General features: G+C 51.5%; 1 protein-coding gene across 1 annotated transcript in view; it reads left to right on the plus strand.

Annotated features, from left to right (window-relative positions):
• The first annotated feature begins 1,149 nt into the window (after nt 1–1,149).
• MST1 (macrophage stimulating 1) overlaps nt 1,150–16,258 on the plus strand; it is a 30,704-nt gene continuing 15,595 nt past the window's right edge. The window contains exons 1-8 of the mRNA XM_019547515.1: nt 1,150–1,256; nt 2,527–2,671; nt 12,830–12,942; nt 13,795–13,909; nt 14,452–14,588; nt 14,909–15,029; nt 15,592–15,710; nt 16,065–16,227. Of these exons, the coding sequence (XP_019403060.1) occupies nt 1,205–1,256; nt 2,527–2,671; nt 12,830–12,942; nt 13,795–13,909; nt 14,452–14,588; nt 14,909–15,029; nt 15,592–15,710; nt 16,065–16,227 (965 nt within the window). The 5' untranslated portion in view covers nt 1,150–1,204. The remainder of the gene's footprint in view (nt 1,257–2,526; nt 2,672–12,829; nt 12,943–13,794; nt 13,910–14,451; nt 14,589–14,908; nt 15,030–15,591; nt 15,711–16,064; nt 16,228–16,258) is intronic.

A 16,258-nucleotide genomic window follows, 5' to 3' on the forward strand; every position in this document is an offset into this window, starting at 1 on the left:
ACTTCCTGCCCTTTGGGCAGGGGGCTGGACTCGATGATCTCCCGAGGTCCCTTCCAGCCCTGATGTCTATGAAATCTATAAAATCTATGCCTGAAGAAGGGTATTTGTGCCCAGAAGTTTCCAAAGAACAATTTTTCCTACTATTTGAGGCACTGCCAGGTACATGGGCTCAGGCTTAGGAAGGAGGAAAATGATTTTGCTGCCCTCTGTGAGCCGTAGCTGCTCAAGGGCTCCCAAGGAAATAAGGATATGGAGCAGGACTGCTTTCAGGAGCCAGCCCCTCCTGCTCTGACTCCTGATGCAGCTTTTTAAAGAGAATGTTGGAGATTTTGGAGACAGAGAAAAAGACCAAGGCAGATCTATTAGGACACTTGGGCTCTCTACCATCAGTTCCAGCCATTTGTGGCAAAGTCTCTGGGACAAGCTTTGAAAGAAACCCCACCCTAAGTTAGCCCTATATAGGAAACTCTGGGTGTTTTCAGGGAGCAGAGTCCCCATACTTGTAGAAGAGGCATTTGAGCTGTGGTTTAATCATGCCTCAGAAACCTAGTTCAGAATATCTGTGACATTCTTGAAATGATTCGAGTCTTATATCTGTCCGCATCAAAAGTCACCATTATGGAACATGTACAACATAAGCAGGGGTACACCTAACATTGAGGTATCCTGGTGCTAGTGCTGGGTGGAGCTCCATGGCTGGGTAAATATGATCTACAGCATCATTGGCAAAAACTTTTGCTGACCCTTCATTCCCATCTCCAGCATAGCTGTGCACCTCTACTGCAAGGGAACCTGGGACTGTTCCCTGGCTGAAATCTGGGAGCAGCTCCCTCCTGGGGAGAGCTGCTTCATTACTCGTGTTCATTAAAGGGTTGAGTCCTGCTTGAAATTTTGCTGTAGAGTGCCCTAAGGGGTTAGTATGGAAGATGTGATGCAATGATTGGGGTCTTGCAGGGTCCTCAGTGGAGAGTCCAGACTCCCATGTGAGGGTGTGTGTTGAGGAGATTGCCTTGCTGGAAAAACCCTGTGGGTATTGTTGCTTCATTCTGCAGCTGCTTTGTTGGCTCGTAGCCCAGAAACAAATATTTGCAGAGGGATGGAAGGGGGTCTCACTCTTCTGGGAAGGCCCCACCCCTGCCTCTACGCAGTTCCTGTAAGCAAGCCCAGCTCACATCCTGGGGGGACAAGCCAGAACACAGGAACCATGAAGGCCAGTGCAGGGCTGCTGCTCACCCTGACTTGTGCCCTCAGCACAGGTAAGGAGCACTGTCCCAGGTTTCTCTAAAGCAGCTGGGCCTCACTATGAACATGCCCCACAAGGCCAGGGTCTGGGACCAAGGGGCTCTGCTACTGCACCCCCTCCCCAGCTATATGGCACAGGGATGGCACTCAGCCTCCCCTCCGGGCCAATGCAGGGGACCCACATTATGTACCTACACTGTAGGGGACCTGGTGTGAAGTGAGAGCAGTATGATCCAAGGCCAGCTCCTGAGGAAAGGCCTCAGCCACTCTGTTAGGGGTCTGCCCAGGCTGAGCAGCAGCAACCCTCTCTCTGAACCATGTAACAAGCAGAGAGCCCCAGTACAGTTCATGCCTCATGAGGCAAAGGCTTCTATGTTACGTGGCCATCTATGGGCAGCTGAGAGCAGTGGGGAAATCAGCCATTGTTTCCAGATACCAGAGTCTCTATGGTCTAGGCCAGTGGTTTTCAATCTTTTTTTTCATTTGTGGACCCCTTTGGAAATTTCAAATGGAGATGTGGACCCCTTTGAATTGTAAGTGTGGGTATTCATATACTTTTGATTGATCATAGTCATCTCTTGTGGACTCCTTAGACACAGTCTGTGGACCCCCGCAGGGGTCTGTGGACTACAGGTTGAAGACCACTGGTCTAGGCAGAGAAGCATATTCCTGAATTCCTGGATTTGCTTTCTTTCAGCTCCAGCTGCTGGAAAGCTCCTATGAGTGTTGGCCTCTGAGTGTAGGATAGCTCCTGCAACGTGGGTGGGAGACGCTACTTGAGCCCTCGCATTGCCCAGTCAGGTGGGAGCATTTTGGTATGGGGACTGCATGGAAGCTAATGAAAGGTGGGTTGTCTGGATTCAAAGGCTGGTGACTTTCTGGCTCATAGTGCTGTCACGTGAGGGAGCTTCTTGCTAGGAGGAGGGACAGAGAGATTGCTAGGGTTCTGGTAACTACAGTGTGGTCCCATGTTTGTCCCTCACCCCACTGTGGCAACTGCCGCCCCCATGTGTGAGAACAGGCCTGAGCTCCATCTCTGTGAGGCTTGTACAACTGCCCAAAGTTCCTCACTCAGTTGTCCCACCAAAGGCACAGCTGGCACGTGGTCAATACAAACTTTGGCTCCATTAGCTCTGCACTGCCTGCATAGCTACCCCCATGCATCCCAGGCCCCTCCTGGATGCCTGCATGTTGGGCAGTGACAAAAGCCAAGCAGCATTGTCCTCTGCATCCAGGCTGTGGCTAGCTCTGTGCCTAGCTCTGTGCCTTACTGCATCCTTCTAGGCCAGTGCTCCCCTCTCAACAACTTCCAGAGTCGCAAAGCCACTGAGCTGATCTCACTGAGTCTCCAAGGCCCTGCCCTGGTGTCAGAGGAACCCATGAAGGTGGACGAATGTGCCAGACGCTGCACAGCACTGCCAGACTGCAGGTAAGGGCACAGAGTGGAAGGAGGGCAGGCAGCAGCTGCAAACACAGAAGCACATGGGAGTGTGGGAGTGCTTTGTGCAGTGGGGGCTAAGGGGTGATGTGATGGTAACCTATCTGAATGGTGAGAAGCCTGTATGGAGTAGTGTTGACCTGAGTGTAGGGTGGCTTAAGTGAGGTGGAATTGTACTGACTCATTTTGAAAAGGATTGTATATAGCAGGGTTGTCCAGCCTGAATATAAGGAGAGTTGTGTGGGGTGGTGCTGGCAGTGTGGATGTAGGGAGAGTTGTCTGTGGGGTTGGCCTATCTGTGCATGAAGGGACTTGTGTTGGATGGTTTCAACTTGTCTGGGTGTGGGAAAATTAGGAGGCAAGGTGTCATCCACTTTAAAGGGAATTGGAAATAGTAGAATGGAGTGGAGTTGACCTGTCAAGTTGTAGACAAGGATATATGAGGTGCTGCAGTGTTATCTGGGTGTATGTAGGGATGGTGTTGGCCTGTCTGCATGTAGGAAGTCTTGTTTGGAGTAATGGCAGCCTGCCAGGTGTGGGGTGGATTGCATGAGGTTGTGTTGTTTTGTCTCAGTGTGGGAAAGATTGTTTGGGATAGTATCAGCATATCTGAGGGTGAGTAAGTTTGGGGTGGTATCAGGCTGCCTGAATGTGGGGAGGGTTGTGTGAGGTAGTGTGGGCTTCTCTGGGTGTGGGTGGAGCCATATTGGGTGGTGTCAAGCTGTCTTGTTGTGGGCAGAAAAGTATCAGGTGGTGTCAGCCTCTCTGGGCATTTTTACACATGCTCTAGGAGACGTGGCGGGGTGATGCTTTAATTAGCAAGCCATGCTAATTAAAAGCTCCCAAGGGTCACATGTATCAGTGCCCCCTGCACTAAAAAATGACAGTGGGGCACTTTGAACCAAAGTTTATTCAATGAGCTTTAGTTCAAAGTGCCCCACTGCCATTTTTCAGCATGGGGATCCTGAAACACATGAAGCTAGAGTCTGTCGGAGCACATCAATTTCTGCACTCCAGCAGGCTCAATTAATCGCTCTGGATTTTCAGTGCATGGGAGCCAGCTCCCTGTGCACGTATAGGAGCTCTCTGGGTTTAGGGTTGTTGTATTAAATGGTATTGTGTCAGGAGATTGAAAGCAAGAGCAGCAGAAACAGTTGGTTGCAGACCAAACCAAGAACCCAGAGCCACCCACTGCACAGAAACACATGCCCGAGTTGCAGTAGAACCTGTCGATTCCAGACTGGTCTTGTCAGCTATCTTTGGACCCGCAGATAAGGCAGTCATGGAAGACACAATCATCATCATCCTTGACTGTGATGGATTGCTGATGATAATGATGATTGTGTCTGGATACTCAGGAGGTTGTGTAGGATGGTGTCGATCTCTCTGGGTGTGGGAAGATTTGTGTGGAAAAGTGTTGGCTTATCTGGGTGGAGGGAGGGATATGTGGGGTGGCAGTGGTCTATGTATGTGAGGGAAGGGTTGTACAGTCTGTATAGATGTGGCAAGAGTTGTGTAGGGTGGAGTTGTAAGTAGGGAAGGATGTGTAGGGTCATGTCAGTCTGCCTAAGTGAAGGGAGGGCTTGTGAATGCTGTGATGCTGGGGCACATGGAGTGTCCCACAGGAGTGCTGTCAGCATGTCCAGGTGTATGAAGGGTTGTGTGGTGTGGTGTGGTGTGGTATAGGCCTGTCTTGGTGTGGAGAGGCTTATGAGGGGTGGTGTCATCCTGGGGGGAAGTGGGTAGGTTGGGTGGGGGATCAGCCTGTTGGAGTTTGTGGAAGTTCATGCAGCATGGTGTCATTCTCTCCAGATATGGGGAGTATTTCTTGGCTGGGGTAGGACTATCTGGGTATGAGAAGGGATTATATTGCATGCTGCCAACAAGTTTGCCTGTGGCAAGTGGTTTACAAAGTGGTTTTAGGCCTGTCTGTATGGGGGGAAATTTGTGTGGGGTAGTGTTGGTCTGTTTGGATGTGGGAAAGATTGTATCAGGCTTTCTGCATGTGAGAAAGGATGTGTGCATTGGCATTGGCATACGTAGGTTTGGGAAGTATCATGAACGATGTGTGCTCCCTGAGGCTGGGGGGGCGTGGCGACTGTCCGCAGGTGTCAGCAGTGTCGGCAGCGATGTCAGCAGCGGGGGCATGTCAGCAGCGGAGATGTGTTGGCAGTGAGTGGGGACTGTCTGCAGGTGGTGCGGTAGTGCTGACGGCAAGGGCAGACCAAGAGGGGCCTGCTTGCTGGCAGCTGCAGTGATGTTTACGGCAAGGGCCGGCTGAGCAGGGACCGCCCACAGGTGGCTGCAGCAGTGTCTGCAGTGAGGAGAGGACAGTGGTGAGCAGTGACGAGGACGTCGGTGTTGGCCAATTTTGGGGGGGACACCTATGTGTCACCTATGGGAAGGGTTGTGCAAGGTGGTGTTATTCTAGCTGAATGCGGAGATAGTTGTGTGGGATGATGTTGGCATGTCTGGGTGTAGAGAGGGATATGTGGGGTGATCTCATCATCCTCACTGGATGAGTGTAGGCTTGTGTGTGGAGGTATCAGTCTGGATGTAAGGAGATTTGCATGGTGGGGCCTGACTGCACTTGGAGCAGATTGTAAGGAGTATTGTTGACCTGTCTGGGTATGAGGAGGGCTGTGTGGTGACTTCCAGGTTGCATGGCATTGGCCTATGTGGATGTATCCACAGGGAGGAGGGTAGGTATATTCATTTTTACAGTATATTATTTTGATGGTACAGTGAACATGGAGCTACGAAGGGGCAATGGACTGACCTCTAGTTTCTCCTGTCACTACTCTCGTCTTAGTGTTTTACTCTCGCTGTTACTGCCCTTTCTGTTGGGGCAGTGGAGATGGGGCTGGCTAGGAGCAGGTTTCTGGGATGGAAGCTCCTATAGGAAGCTGTCATCTCTTGGGGAGAAGGGGGAACACTGGGAAATTTAGAGAGTTGGCATTATCCTGCTAAGCCAGAGACATGGTCTGGGGTTGGTGATAATTTTACTCCAGGGCCCTGCTGGGCCTGGTCTCAAAAGGGAGAGGTTCCAGCAGTCACCCTCTTGGGGTAGTAGCTCCACATACCAGTCCTAGGGTTCCTATCCCTTCTGCCCAGACCTTTATGACTCATGTTGAATGTCTGCGCAGTAGGGCTGTGCGAAGCTTCGGTCCCTGATTCGATTCGGCAGAGATTCGGCCTGATTCGGTGGCCAAATCTCTGAATCTGAATCCAAATTGAATCAGAGGACCCTTTAATCTCTTTGAATTGAATCAGAACCTTCCAGATCGATTCGTCGAGATTCAGAAAGATTCGTTGATTCGGATATAGACACAGCTTTAAATGTTTTTTCTGCATACCTCTAGGTAGCAGGGGCTTGTGAATGCTGTGATGCTGGGGCACATGGAGTGTTCTACAGGAGTGCAGAGGGCTCCCCAGTGTGCTCAGCAGCAGACCCAGGAGTGGACCAGAAGCACTTCCAGTCCACTTCCGGGTCTGCCAGGGAGCACGCAGGGCCTACCCCGGCTCAGTGACTGGTGCCTTCTGGGTCGAGGGGAGCGGGGGGCACCCAGGGTCCCCCTGTGCCCGATCACGAAGCCAGGGAGGCATGGGGGAGCCCCCAGCGTACTCTCTGGCAGACCCAGAAGTGGACCAGAAGTATTTTCAGTCCACTTCCAGGTTCACCAACGAGCATGTGGAGGACCCCTCCACACTCCTGTAGGATGCTCCATGCGTCCCAGGACTGCAGCGATCATGAGCCACGCCTGCTACCTCAAGGCATGTAGCAAACCCTTTTAAAGCTGTGTCTCTGTCCCCATTGCTGATTCTCTGAATCAGCATCGAATCTTCGGATTCAGATTCAGCCGAATTGAATCAGGGACAGTGATCCAAATCAACGAATCGAATCACTATCCCTGATTCAGGCCGAATCCAAATCGAATAGGGCCCGCTTCGCACACCCCTACTGTGCGCTAGCTCAGTCTGCCCCACCACTCCCACCCTGACATGGCTGTGTGATAAGGGGCAAACTCCCAGGCCCAGTCGCAGTACAGGCCCGCCTGCCTGTCTTTGGGCAAGCCATCCACCTTACTCTCCTACCATGCCTTTTTGTAAATTAAAGATGTTAATTAAGCAGAAGGCTGCCCTTCGAGCGCCCTGCTGTTCATGGGCAGTACACACAACTCCTACCTCCCCCTATCATGTCCTGTGCCTCGCAGATGACATCTCTGAGCTGGTCTATGCTTTGGCTTAAAGCCAAGCAAACTCACTACATGGTTAGGCCTCTCTCATTCTGCCCTGTTCAGGACCTCACACCTACAGCCCCCACTCTCACGGGGGGATCTACCACTCTGCCTGCTCTCACCAGGCCTCTCACACTCATACCCCTTACTGGGCCTCATTCACACTGTCCTGCTCCCTTGAGTGACCATGTAGGTCATCAGGCTTGTCCCTGCACTCCTTGGCTAGCCCTGGCACAGCATTTGAGGGCCAGATGAAGGCCTCTCCCGTGACCCTCATCTGCGTGGTGGCCAGGCAAAACATGGGACTAACTATGCTGCTGGCCCCACAGTTCCCTAATGGGGCCAATGACTTGTCCCTTCTTCTTGCAGCTCCCTCTGAGCTGCCTCACTCAGCCTCAGGCCCACTTGTAGCCTCAGGTGCTCAAAGGCTTACCTAGGCCTCTCTGCCCCTTCCTCAGAGGGCTCCAGCTCACTCACCCCCTTTTCTCTGGGGCCCAACTCACTCGCCCCCTAATCTCTGGGGCTCAACACAACTCTCTTCCCTTCCTGGGGCTCCAGGGTCTTGCACCCCTACAGGCTCAAGTCCCACTCATGGGCATTCCTAGCCTCACTACCCATTTTGGGCTCAGATGCCACTCATGGGCGTGCCTGGCTCTCCTACCTCCGGTCTTACACTAACCCACCAGCTGGTGGGGCTGGAGTTTTCATGCATGCCTATCTGCCTTTCACCAGGGAGGTAACTGGCCTGGCGTTTCTTGGAGGTTGTCTCTCCACAGACAGCCCTGCCAAACCACCCTTCCTTGGCAGGGTGCGGTTTTCAGTCATACCCAGGACATGGAGCCTCCTGCCATCCCCATAGCTCCTGCCATTACCTCTAAGATGTTCCTTGATCAGCAGGACAGCTGGGTGGTGTTGCTCCCTCAGCTGCTGGCAGCAAACTGCTGCCCCAGCCCTGAAAGCCGGGATCTGAAAATGGCCACCTCATCAGGGCTGGCATGGACACCCACATTACCCCTTAAAATGGTCACTGTGGGAAGCTTTCCCTGCTTCCCACACAGCAAGCTCACTCAGAGCTTGCAACAGCCCTTAAGTGGCGAGCACCCTGATGGTGCTCCGCCAGAGGCTCTGGCATAGGCTGCCACCCTTTGAGTAGTCCAAGGGAAGGACAGTGCCTGTGCTGTTTCAAGGACACATCTTAGATCTTGAAGAGTGCTGAGAGTTGGAACCACAGAAGCTGAACTGGACCCCTGGGGCTGTGTTGCCATTACCTGGATGAATAGATATTGTCTGAACAGGACCCCTGGACCAGTTCCATCCCTTCAGCCAGGATCAAGGGCTACAGAAACTCTTGCATTTGGTATATGTCAGGCTGGGGAGAAGTAAAGGGCTAGAGCAACTCTTGCATTTGTATACGTCAGAGGTGCTTTGCAAACTCAGACTCAGAAGTGGCCAGTGAAGGGTGGCCCTCATGTTGTGGGGACACTCCATGCCTGAAGTGCAGAACACACAGTGAGTATTGGCCACAGTGTCATAGAGAGAGTGTGTGCTGAGGGCAAACAGCCCACAGAGCTACTTGTATTTTTGCTCCTGACATGGATTCAGTAAGGTTTGGGAGGCAGGACATATTTTGGGAGAGGTGGGTTCCAGTCCCAGCAGGAACCACTGCCATTTGCACCCCTATAAGCCATTTGGGGCAGGGCCTGTCTCTGGCTGTTTTCATCTCTTTGCTTCAACCATGCTGATTACTAATGATGGGGCAGATCAAAGGTAATGCAAATCCATCTCTGGGGTATTTTGTTAAAGCTGGGATGTCAAGCTCATCAGGTGCCACGGGCTGGATGAATGGTGCAAGGCCAGTCCATGGGCCTACCCTGGCCTTTCATGCAACATGAAGGAAGTGCCTACCCCAGCCCCACGTGCTGCATGTTGTGTGCCCCTGCCCCAGCCACTTGCAGAGGGCAGTGCCAATGCAGCAAGCAGCACATGTGGTGTGTGGATCCATTCCAAGCAAGCTCCACAGGCAGCACCGTGGGCTGGATGATATGGCTCTGAGGGCCTTATCTTTGATTCCCCCTGTGTTAAAAGCTAGACAGGTTGTTCCCAACTCGAAACTGGACTGGGCACCTTGGAGTGCCACAAGAACCTGCCAGGGGTGCTGTAGCATCGGTTCTACACAGTGGCAGTTCTTTATGGTTGCAGCAGCATTTGTCTCCTAGCTGCTTCTGCCATGGGGTGAAACTACCCTGGACACCTCCATTTTTAGGAGGCATGTTGGAGCCAAGCCAGGAAGAGCTACTGAATAACATTTTCACTGAATAACACTTTCAGCTGCAGTCCCTTGTCAGTTTGGCTCTGACATGACCCCAACCACAGAAGTGTGTGGGACAGATTCACCTGTCCTGTGCACCTATATTCCTAGGAGACACCATGGAGGGTCAGACTGGGAAGGGCTGCTGCGTTCCTGCTACAGCCATTCTGTAATCTGACTCTGGAGGAGGTGTGTGGCATAGTTCCACCTGGCCACAGTGGTGGTGGCAGCAGAGTTAATATAATCTAATTATATTAATAATTATCTAATCAATTATTAACATTTTAATTAGTATCAGATTATAACATGTATGTTATAATATTCACAGTACATTTATGTTAGTTTTTCAAATGGGGTGCAGCTGAATTCTGAAAAGTGTTGGAGGGGTGTTATCTCTTGAATCTAAAAAGGTTAAGAAGCGCTCGACTAGCCAGCTGCTCTACTCTTACGAACTTCCTTTAGCTGCCCTCCAATGAGTTGGTATATATGGGCACCTGTACATGTAATGGTGTTTAATCCTTACTAAATTATATAGGTTTATTAAAATTGAAATGATTTGTTTAGTTTGATATGTCACTGTTTACAGGTGACAGTGGAATTAAGCACAGTCTGCAATTCACAGTAACTTCCAGCAGGGGGAGCCATATAACAACCCACTCTGTTGTTCTCTTTGGTACTCAAACACCAGCAAACCAGGAATCCCCTCACTCCTGAAATGCCACCCCCTCCTCCTTCCAGCCCAGAAGCTGTGACTGCCGGCATGGAGTCAGTCCCACACGAATCTATTATGAAAAAAACAGACCACACCCAGAAGGAACTTTATAAATTAAAACCTTTAGTTAGTTAAAAAATGCTATAAAAATATAAATTATACTATTTTCTGTTTATTGCTTTATAAACATAAATAAATAAAAACATCAACCATAAACACACTTTTCCTCAACTGAGTGGGGCCAGCTGGATGGTGGCATTATCTTCTATTATCTTCTCTCTTATTAGAAGAGAGAAGATAATAGAAAATAGGGAGAAAGAGACAGAGAGAACAACAAGGGAAGGAGAGAGAGAGAGAGAGAGAGAGAGAGAGTGTTTAGTGAGGGAGGCAGTGTGTGTGTTCATAGGGTGAGTCCCACAAGCACACCCCACCATACACATGCACCCACAACCCCACTCACACTGCCATACACACTGGCCCCCACACACACCCCAGCCACCTTTCCCCCCCACACAACCCCCACAAAACCCATACCCACACCCCACATAACCACACCCACACCCACATGCTCTCTGACCCCACACCTACACCCCCAAACCTATCCATCCTCCCACAAACCCCCCACACATACCAACACCCTCCCCACATCCCACATACCCACACACCTACAGCCCCCCACAAACCTATACCCACCCCCAACTCCCACCTCCCCATAGTTTACAAGAATAAGACTTAATTTTAAGCTATTGTGCAGTCACCTCTGACACAAACGCATGTAAATCAAGACAACAATATTTTTTGAAATCAAGTTAATGAATGTTGTAGATGTTTGATTTTTAGAATATCATTCGGTATTTTTCTGATTCAAAGATGGTAAAACCCCTTGCTGAAAGGAGTATTTCTGGGGGCAAGGGGAGGGACTTCTGGTGGCAAATGTTAGGGAGTGATACTTCTGGTCCCAAGATGGTGACCGGGGGCGGGGCACGTGTCGAGGGGCGGGGCTACCCATGTGGCCCTCGACAGCTTGCCAAAACTTAGTAAGTGGCCCTCTGCCCAAAATAATTGCCCGCTCCTGGGCTAGATGGATACCTGTTGCAGAGCTACACAACTCTGACCACCAATATCAAGGATGACATCACCGCAAGAATCAATGTCTTCCTCAGCGCATGAGTGGCATGGTCCTGCCCATCTCTGGGGAAAGAAAATGCAATGAAAAATAAACCTTGTCCTGCCTGTGCATATGCTGTGCTGATGGGAACAAGGGGCCAGAGTGATGCTGTTGTGCCATCCCATCCTAATACTAATCCTAATCCTACTTAGATCTTCATTTAGCACTGTCATACCCATTGAGGAAAGAATTGACCCGATATTCCTAAAGAGTGCAGCCGCCCTTAACGGTTCTGCAGGATCACAGAACACCATTTGTTGGGTTTTCTGTAAAACCTTCACATGCATGTGTGGGTTGGGGGTGTGTGGAAAATTCAGCCACAGCACACCAAAAAGGGATGTTTTAGTGGAGGGTAGAGGGGACCAGTGGTTCCTCAAGGCCTCTGCTTTCATGCAAAGTCTGGAGAGCTATGCTCTGCTGACATTTTCTGCAATGCAATGGTTGCAATTTCAACTGGCTCCAGTGAACACCATGCTCAGCAGACTTGTCACCACTGCTGAGGTTTCTGGGGAATCATACTGAGGAAAAGAACCTTTGCTAACCTCAATGACCCAGACACTGTGACCCATTGACCCAGACAATGGTAGCAGGGACCCCAGCCCAACCACCATCCCGCACCCCTGAGCAACTGGGACTAGGCATGGCCCTTCCCTGGCATTGGCTCAGGCAGAAGCCTCGAGTCTGACTTATGCCTGGTCAAAGTAAAGGGTGGGGGGGTTAACACAGGGCAAAGTAGCTCTGATGCCTGCAGCTGTGGAATCCAAAAACCTCATGCTAGTTTAAACAGCAAACGAAAACGTGCTCGGGAGCCCACTCAAAGCAGAGAAGCAGTTATTAATGTCATACTAGTGTCGGATTAATGCACAGGCACAAGGGGGCTGGAACCTGGGGTTGTCTTACTAATCGTGATCCGCCTGGAGTTGACGAAGAGGGAGCACGAACCTGGCGGGCATGCTAGCTGCTGTCATCCATTGCAGGCTGCTGTCATCTGTGGTGGGCAATCTGTGAGCCTGCTTGAGGGTGAAGTGGACTTGCTTTATGAATAGTAGGTCATTTCTGTTGTGTCCCTCTGATGGCTGGAATTGGAATTGCTTTTGTTTGCAAATGTGCTGCTGTTAGCTATGAAGGGTCTCATGGCAGGGCCTGTGTTTTGCATGCAGGAGGATCTGCGTTCCCTCCTGTAATTTCCTGCATGCCCATAGCAGCATGCACTGATATGGGGACAGTGCCCTTTTACCCCTGAGCAGTGGAGCTCATACAGGTTTGGGTTCTGGCCTGTTTCTGGCCTGTTGCCACCCCTCTACATAGGCATGCCCCTAGAGCTGGGATGATCCTCTCCTTTTCCTGCCTCCCCTCACCTGCCCACTAGCAAAGCATACTGTGGTTCAGCAGTGAGAGATGCTGGCAGCCTTGTAACCCTTGCTGGATCCCAGCTAAGTGCCTGCTGTGTCCCATTGCTCACTGACTCTGCAGGGCAGAGCTCTTGGGTCTGCTGTCACTTGCTCTTGCTTCACACCAGAGTCAGTCATGAATTACACCATGTGAGGAGGCCAGAACTGGGACCACAGACTTGAGGAGGAAGTCTTGACTGCATATGACAAGGGGGGATATGAGACAGGCTGGTGTCTGAAAGCAGCCCTGGAAGAGGAGGGGGATCTGTTCAAAGGTCAGTGGCTAGTGGTTCAGTATGAACATAGAGGATGTTCTTGCTTTGACTCTCCAGGGCTTTTAACTACAATCAGCAGAGCCGTGGTTGCCAGATGCTGTCCTGGACCCAGCACTCAGCACATACCCAGTTGCAGAGGAATGTCTACTATGACCTCTACCAGAAGAAGGGTAGGTGGGCAGCAGGGTATGGCAGGTAAAGTAGGGGCAGGGAGGCATGGAGGGAGCAGCCAAGGGTGGAGGTGTGGAGCTTTCTCTTAGCTTGCATCTGAGCTGAACTGAAAACAAAGGGAAAGAACCTGACTTGACTTGGATGAGCAGTGGCTTAAACTTCTGGAATCAATGTTACTACATGTCTTGGTTTGCACCTGACACTGGAACAGCAGAGCTCCCTGTCTTAAGTGCGAAGCCACGTGTGAGGTTGTGGAGGTGAGCCTGGGCTGTAGGGCAGTCTATGGCCTAGGGTAAATGATTCACAGTGGCAGGCAGAGAACTCAGCATGCGAGGGCAGAGCTAAGGTGATGCCTTGATGCAAGCTGTGCAGGCCCAGCAGGAACACTCCGTTGCTTGGCCCTGATGAGGGCTTTGACGTGGCAGCTCTTATATTAGTCTGTGCTTTAAAGTTACTGCAGCCTTTGATCTGGCATCTTCAGAGCTATAGAGCTATTGGGCTCTGGTTTACATACACTGACTACAAACCTATCAGTCTTGTCCCAGGGCTCTCTGGGTATTTTCCCCCTCTTGGGGCCCCAAACAAGGCAGCTCTGTGCTTCTGGGTAATGCAGCCCCTTGTGCCAGGGATGACTGGTTGTACAGACCGTTCACCCCCTACATTCATTCACTAGTATCTGCCACAAACTTGCATATGGAAGGAGGGGGAGGCTGAGTCTGCTTGCTCTGGGGACACTGGGCCACAGATTTGGCTTTGCCTTGGGGCTATGTGAAGGGTATGTGTCCCAAGAGCTATGTGGCAACTGTCCCCAGGGACATGCTCAGGTTCTGCACCTGTTTTGGTTCCCACAGATTACATGCGGGAGTGCATTGTGGGAGAAGGCGCAAGTTATCGGGGGATGCAGTCAGTGACAGAGAAAGGCAAGACCTGCCAGCAGTGGAGGCTGACATTTCCCCATGATCACAGGTACTGAGAATGGGGATCTGATCTCTGTCTGGGGGGCTCTCCCACTAAACTTGCGGCCCCATGATGTCACTAGCCCTGCAGCCAAGTGCACAGCACACCCCACCTCTCCCCTGGGCATGTATCACAAGGGCTGCAGCTCTAGGACAGATGGTACTGCATGTGGAGATAGACAGGGCCACTCTGGCCATGACTGGTGCTGTACCTGTACAAGGGGCCTCTCAGACATTCTGGAGGCACCCGGGCAGGGCTTGCATTCTGCAGAGAGTGAAAGATAGCAGGTGGGAGGTAAAGGGCTATGAAGATGGTGCAACCCTGTGGGGCCTGGTTAATGGGCCACTGCTACTGCAGTGAGCTTCCTAGGATTGCATCTGAAGGCACCTGGATTAGGGCCACAGGGCCATTTACTACTTGCTGCTAGACCCCTTCTGGATGCACCAAGGGGAGCTATACCCATGTCAGAAATAACCTGGCTGGACATGACCCCTAATAACCTTGCTAGGACACGAGCCCCTCCCTGCATGCCCTGCTCTCTGTCTTCCCAGGTTCTCACCATCTCTGCAGAATGGCCTGGAGGCGAATTACTGCCGAAATCCCGATAGAGACAAACGGGGACCCTGGTGCTACACCACAGACCCTGATGTCCGGTACCAGAGCTGCAACATCAAGAAATGTGAAGATGGTGGGTAGACCAGGCACAGAGCCTCCAAGCAGCTAGTGTCTGTGCAGCAGCCCGCAGCACTCCCCAACAGACACCCAGAGTTACACAAGCCCTGACATACCTGCACAGTCTGGGGTTTTTCCCGCAAACTTGTCTTTGACACTTGTAATTTCTGGAATCTTTTTGGGGCTACGGTGGCAAGAACTGGGGATGATCTGGACTTTATGTGGGTTAAGAGCCACCATTTAGGTTTGCCAGGTGATAGATGTGTGCTTTTCTTTTGCACTGCTGGCTTCTAGGCCAGCTTGTGCCATGTCTAAACTCACAGCTCTTTCTTGCAGCTGTATGTATGTCATGTAACGGTGAAGACTACCAGGGCTTTGTGGATCACACTGAATCTGGACGGGAGTGCCAGCGCTGGGACCAGCAGCACCCCCATAAACATCCATATGAGCCAAACAAGTATGGAGCCCTCCTCTTTTCAGCCTAAATGGGACGGGGACAGGAGTGGGATTGCACAGCACAGGACCCTGGTGGAGAGAAGGATGCCCCAAGCCCCTTCTTCTTCCCTGACATGGGGGTAAGACCCTGCTGGGAGAAGTTGGCCCCCTGGGACGTGGGCTTGGCCTTCTAAGATAGGTACTTTGTCCTTTGCCATGGACATTGGTGGAAGCACCTCCCTGTCACCAGCCATGCATCCACAGGCTGCTGCAAGGATGATCAGTGATTCACGCACAAGAATGCACTCTAAGCCACTACTTGACACAGCAACACTTTGATAGGGGCTCCTGCACTGAGATTCTCTGGGCAGCACGCAGCAGCTGTGTTGCCTAGACAGAGCTAGTCTGGAGGGGTGCTGTGCTGTGAATCCCCTTCCTGGGTGCCAGCTGGGAAACGGGAGCATCCCAGAGGCACCCTGATCATGACAACATTGAAACTTCTGGCTTTTTAAATCTTGCTGCTTCTTCCTTTCCCTCACTTTTTTCTGGCACTTTCTTCTCTTTCTCTTCCCTATGTTGGCCAGGTACCCTGATAAGGACCTGGATGACAATTATTGCCGCAACCCTGACAGCTCTGAGCGCCCCTGGTGCTACACCACAGACCCTGCCCGGAAGCGGGAGTTCTGCCACATCCGCAAGTGCAGTAAGTTTGGGGCTTCAGGATTACCAGTGGTGTCAAGTCCCTGAGTGGGTGGAGCCAGGTGCTTTGATCCCACGGTGCACCCCCACAGTGCCACCTCACTTCCCACAACTTGGGGGCATGGCATGGGCTCTGCCAGCCAAGGGACCCAACTCAGTGTCTTAGCATCTAACTAGCCTCCATGGCTGGAGGGGAAAGCTTGATGTTGCCTTGTATTTAGTGTACTTAGTGAACAGATGCCACTTTGAAGAGTCCTGATGCCAGCAGTGTATGCCACCACTCTCTATCCCTTGGGAGGGCACAAGGAAGTCCCTAGTAATGCTTTCCCCTTCCTCTGTCTCACAACAATAAAAACAGAAAAACGCTCACGTCTCACGGACATCACTACCAACTGCTTCAAGCAAAAGGGTGAAGGGTACAGGGGCAAAGTGAATGTTACGACAACAGGGATCCCCTGCCAGCGCTGGGACACCCAGATGCCCCACCAGCACCACTTCGTGCCTGAGAAATATGAGTGCAAGTAGGCCACGAGCTCTTGCTTCTGTTTCAGA

The sequence above is a fragment of the Crocodylus porosus genome, unplaced genomic scaffold (assembly GCF_001723895.1).
Source record: "Crocodylus porosus isolate Cpor-Errol unplaced genomic scaffold, CroPor_comp1, whole genome shotgun sequence".
NCBI classification, from domain to species: domain Eukaryota; kingdom Metazoa; phylum Chordata; order Crocodylia; family Crocodylidae; genus Crocodylus; species Crocodylus porosus.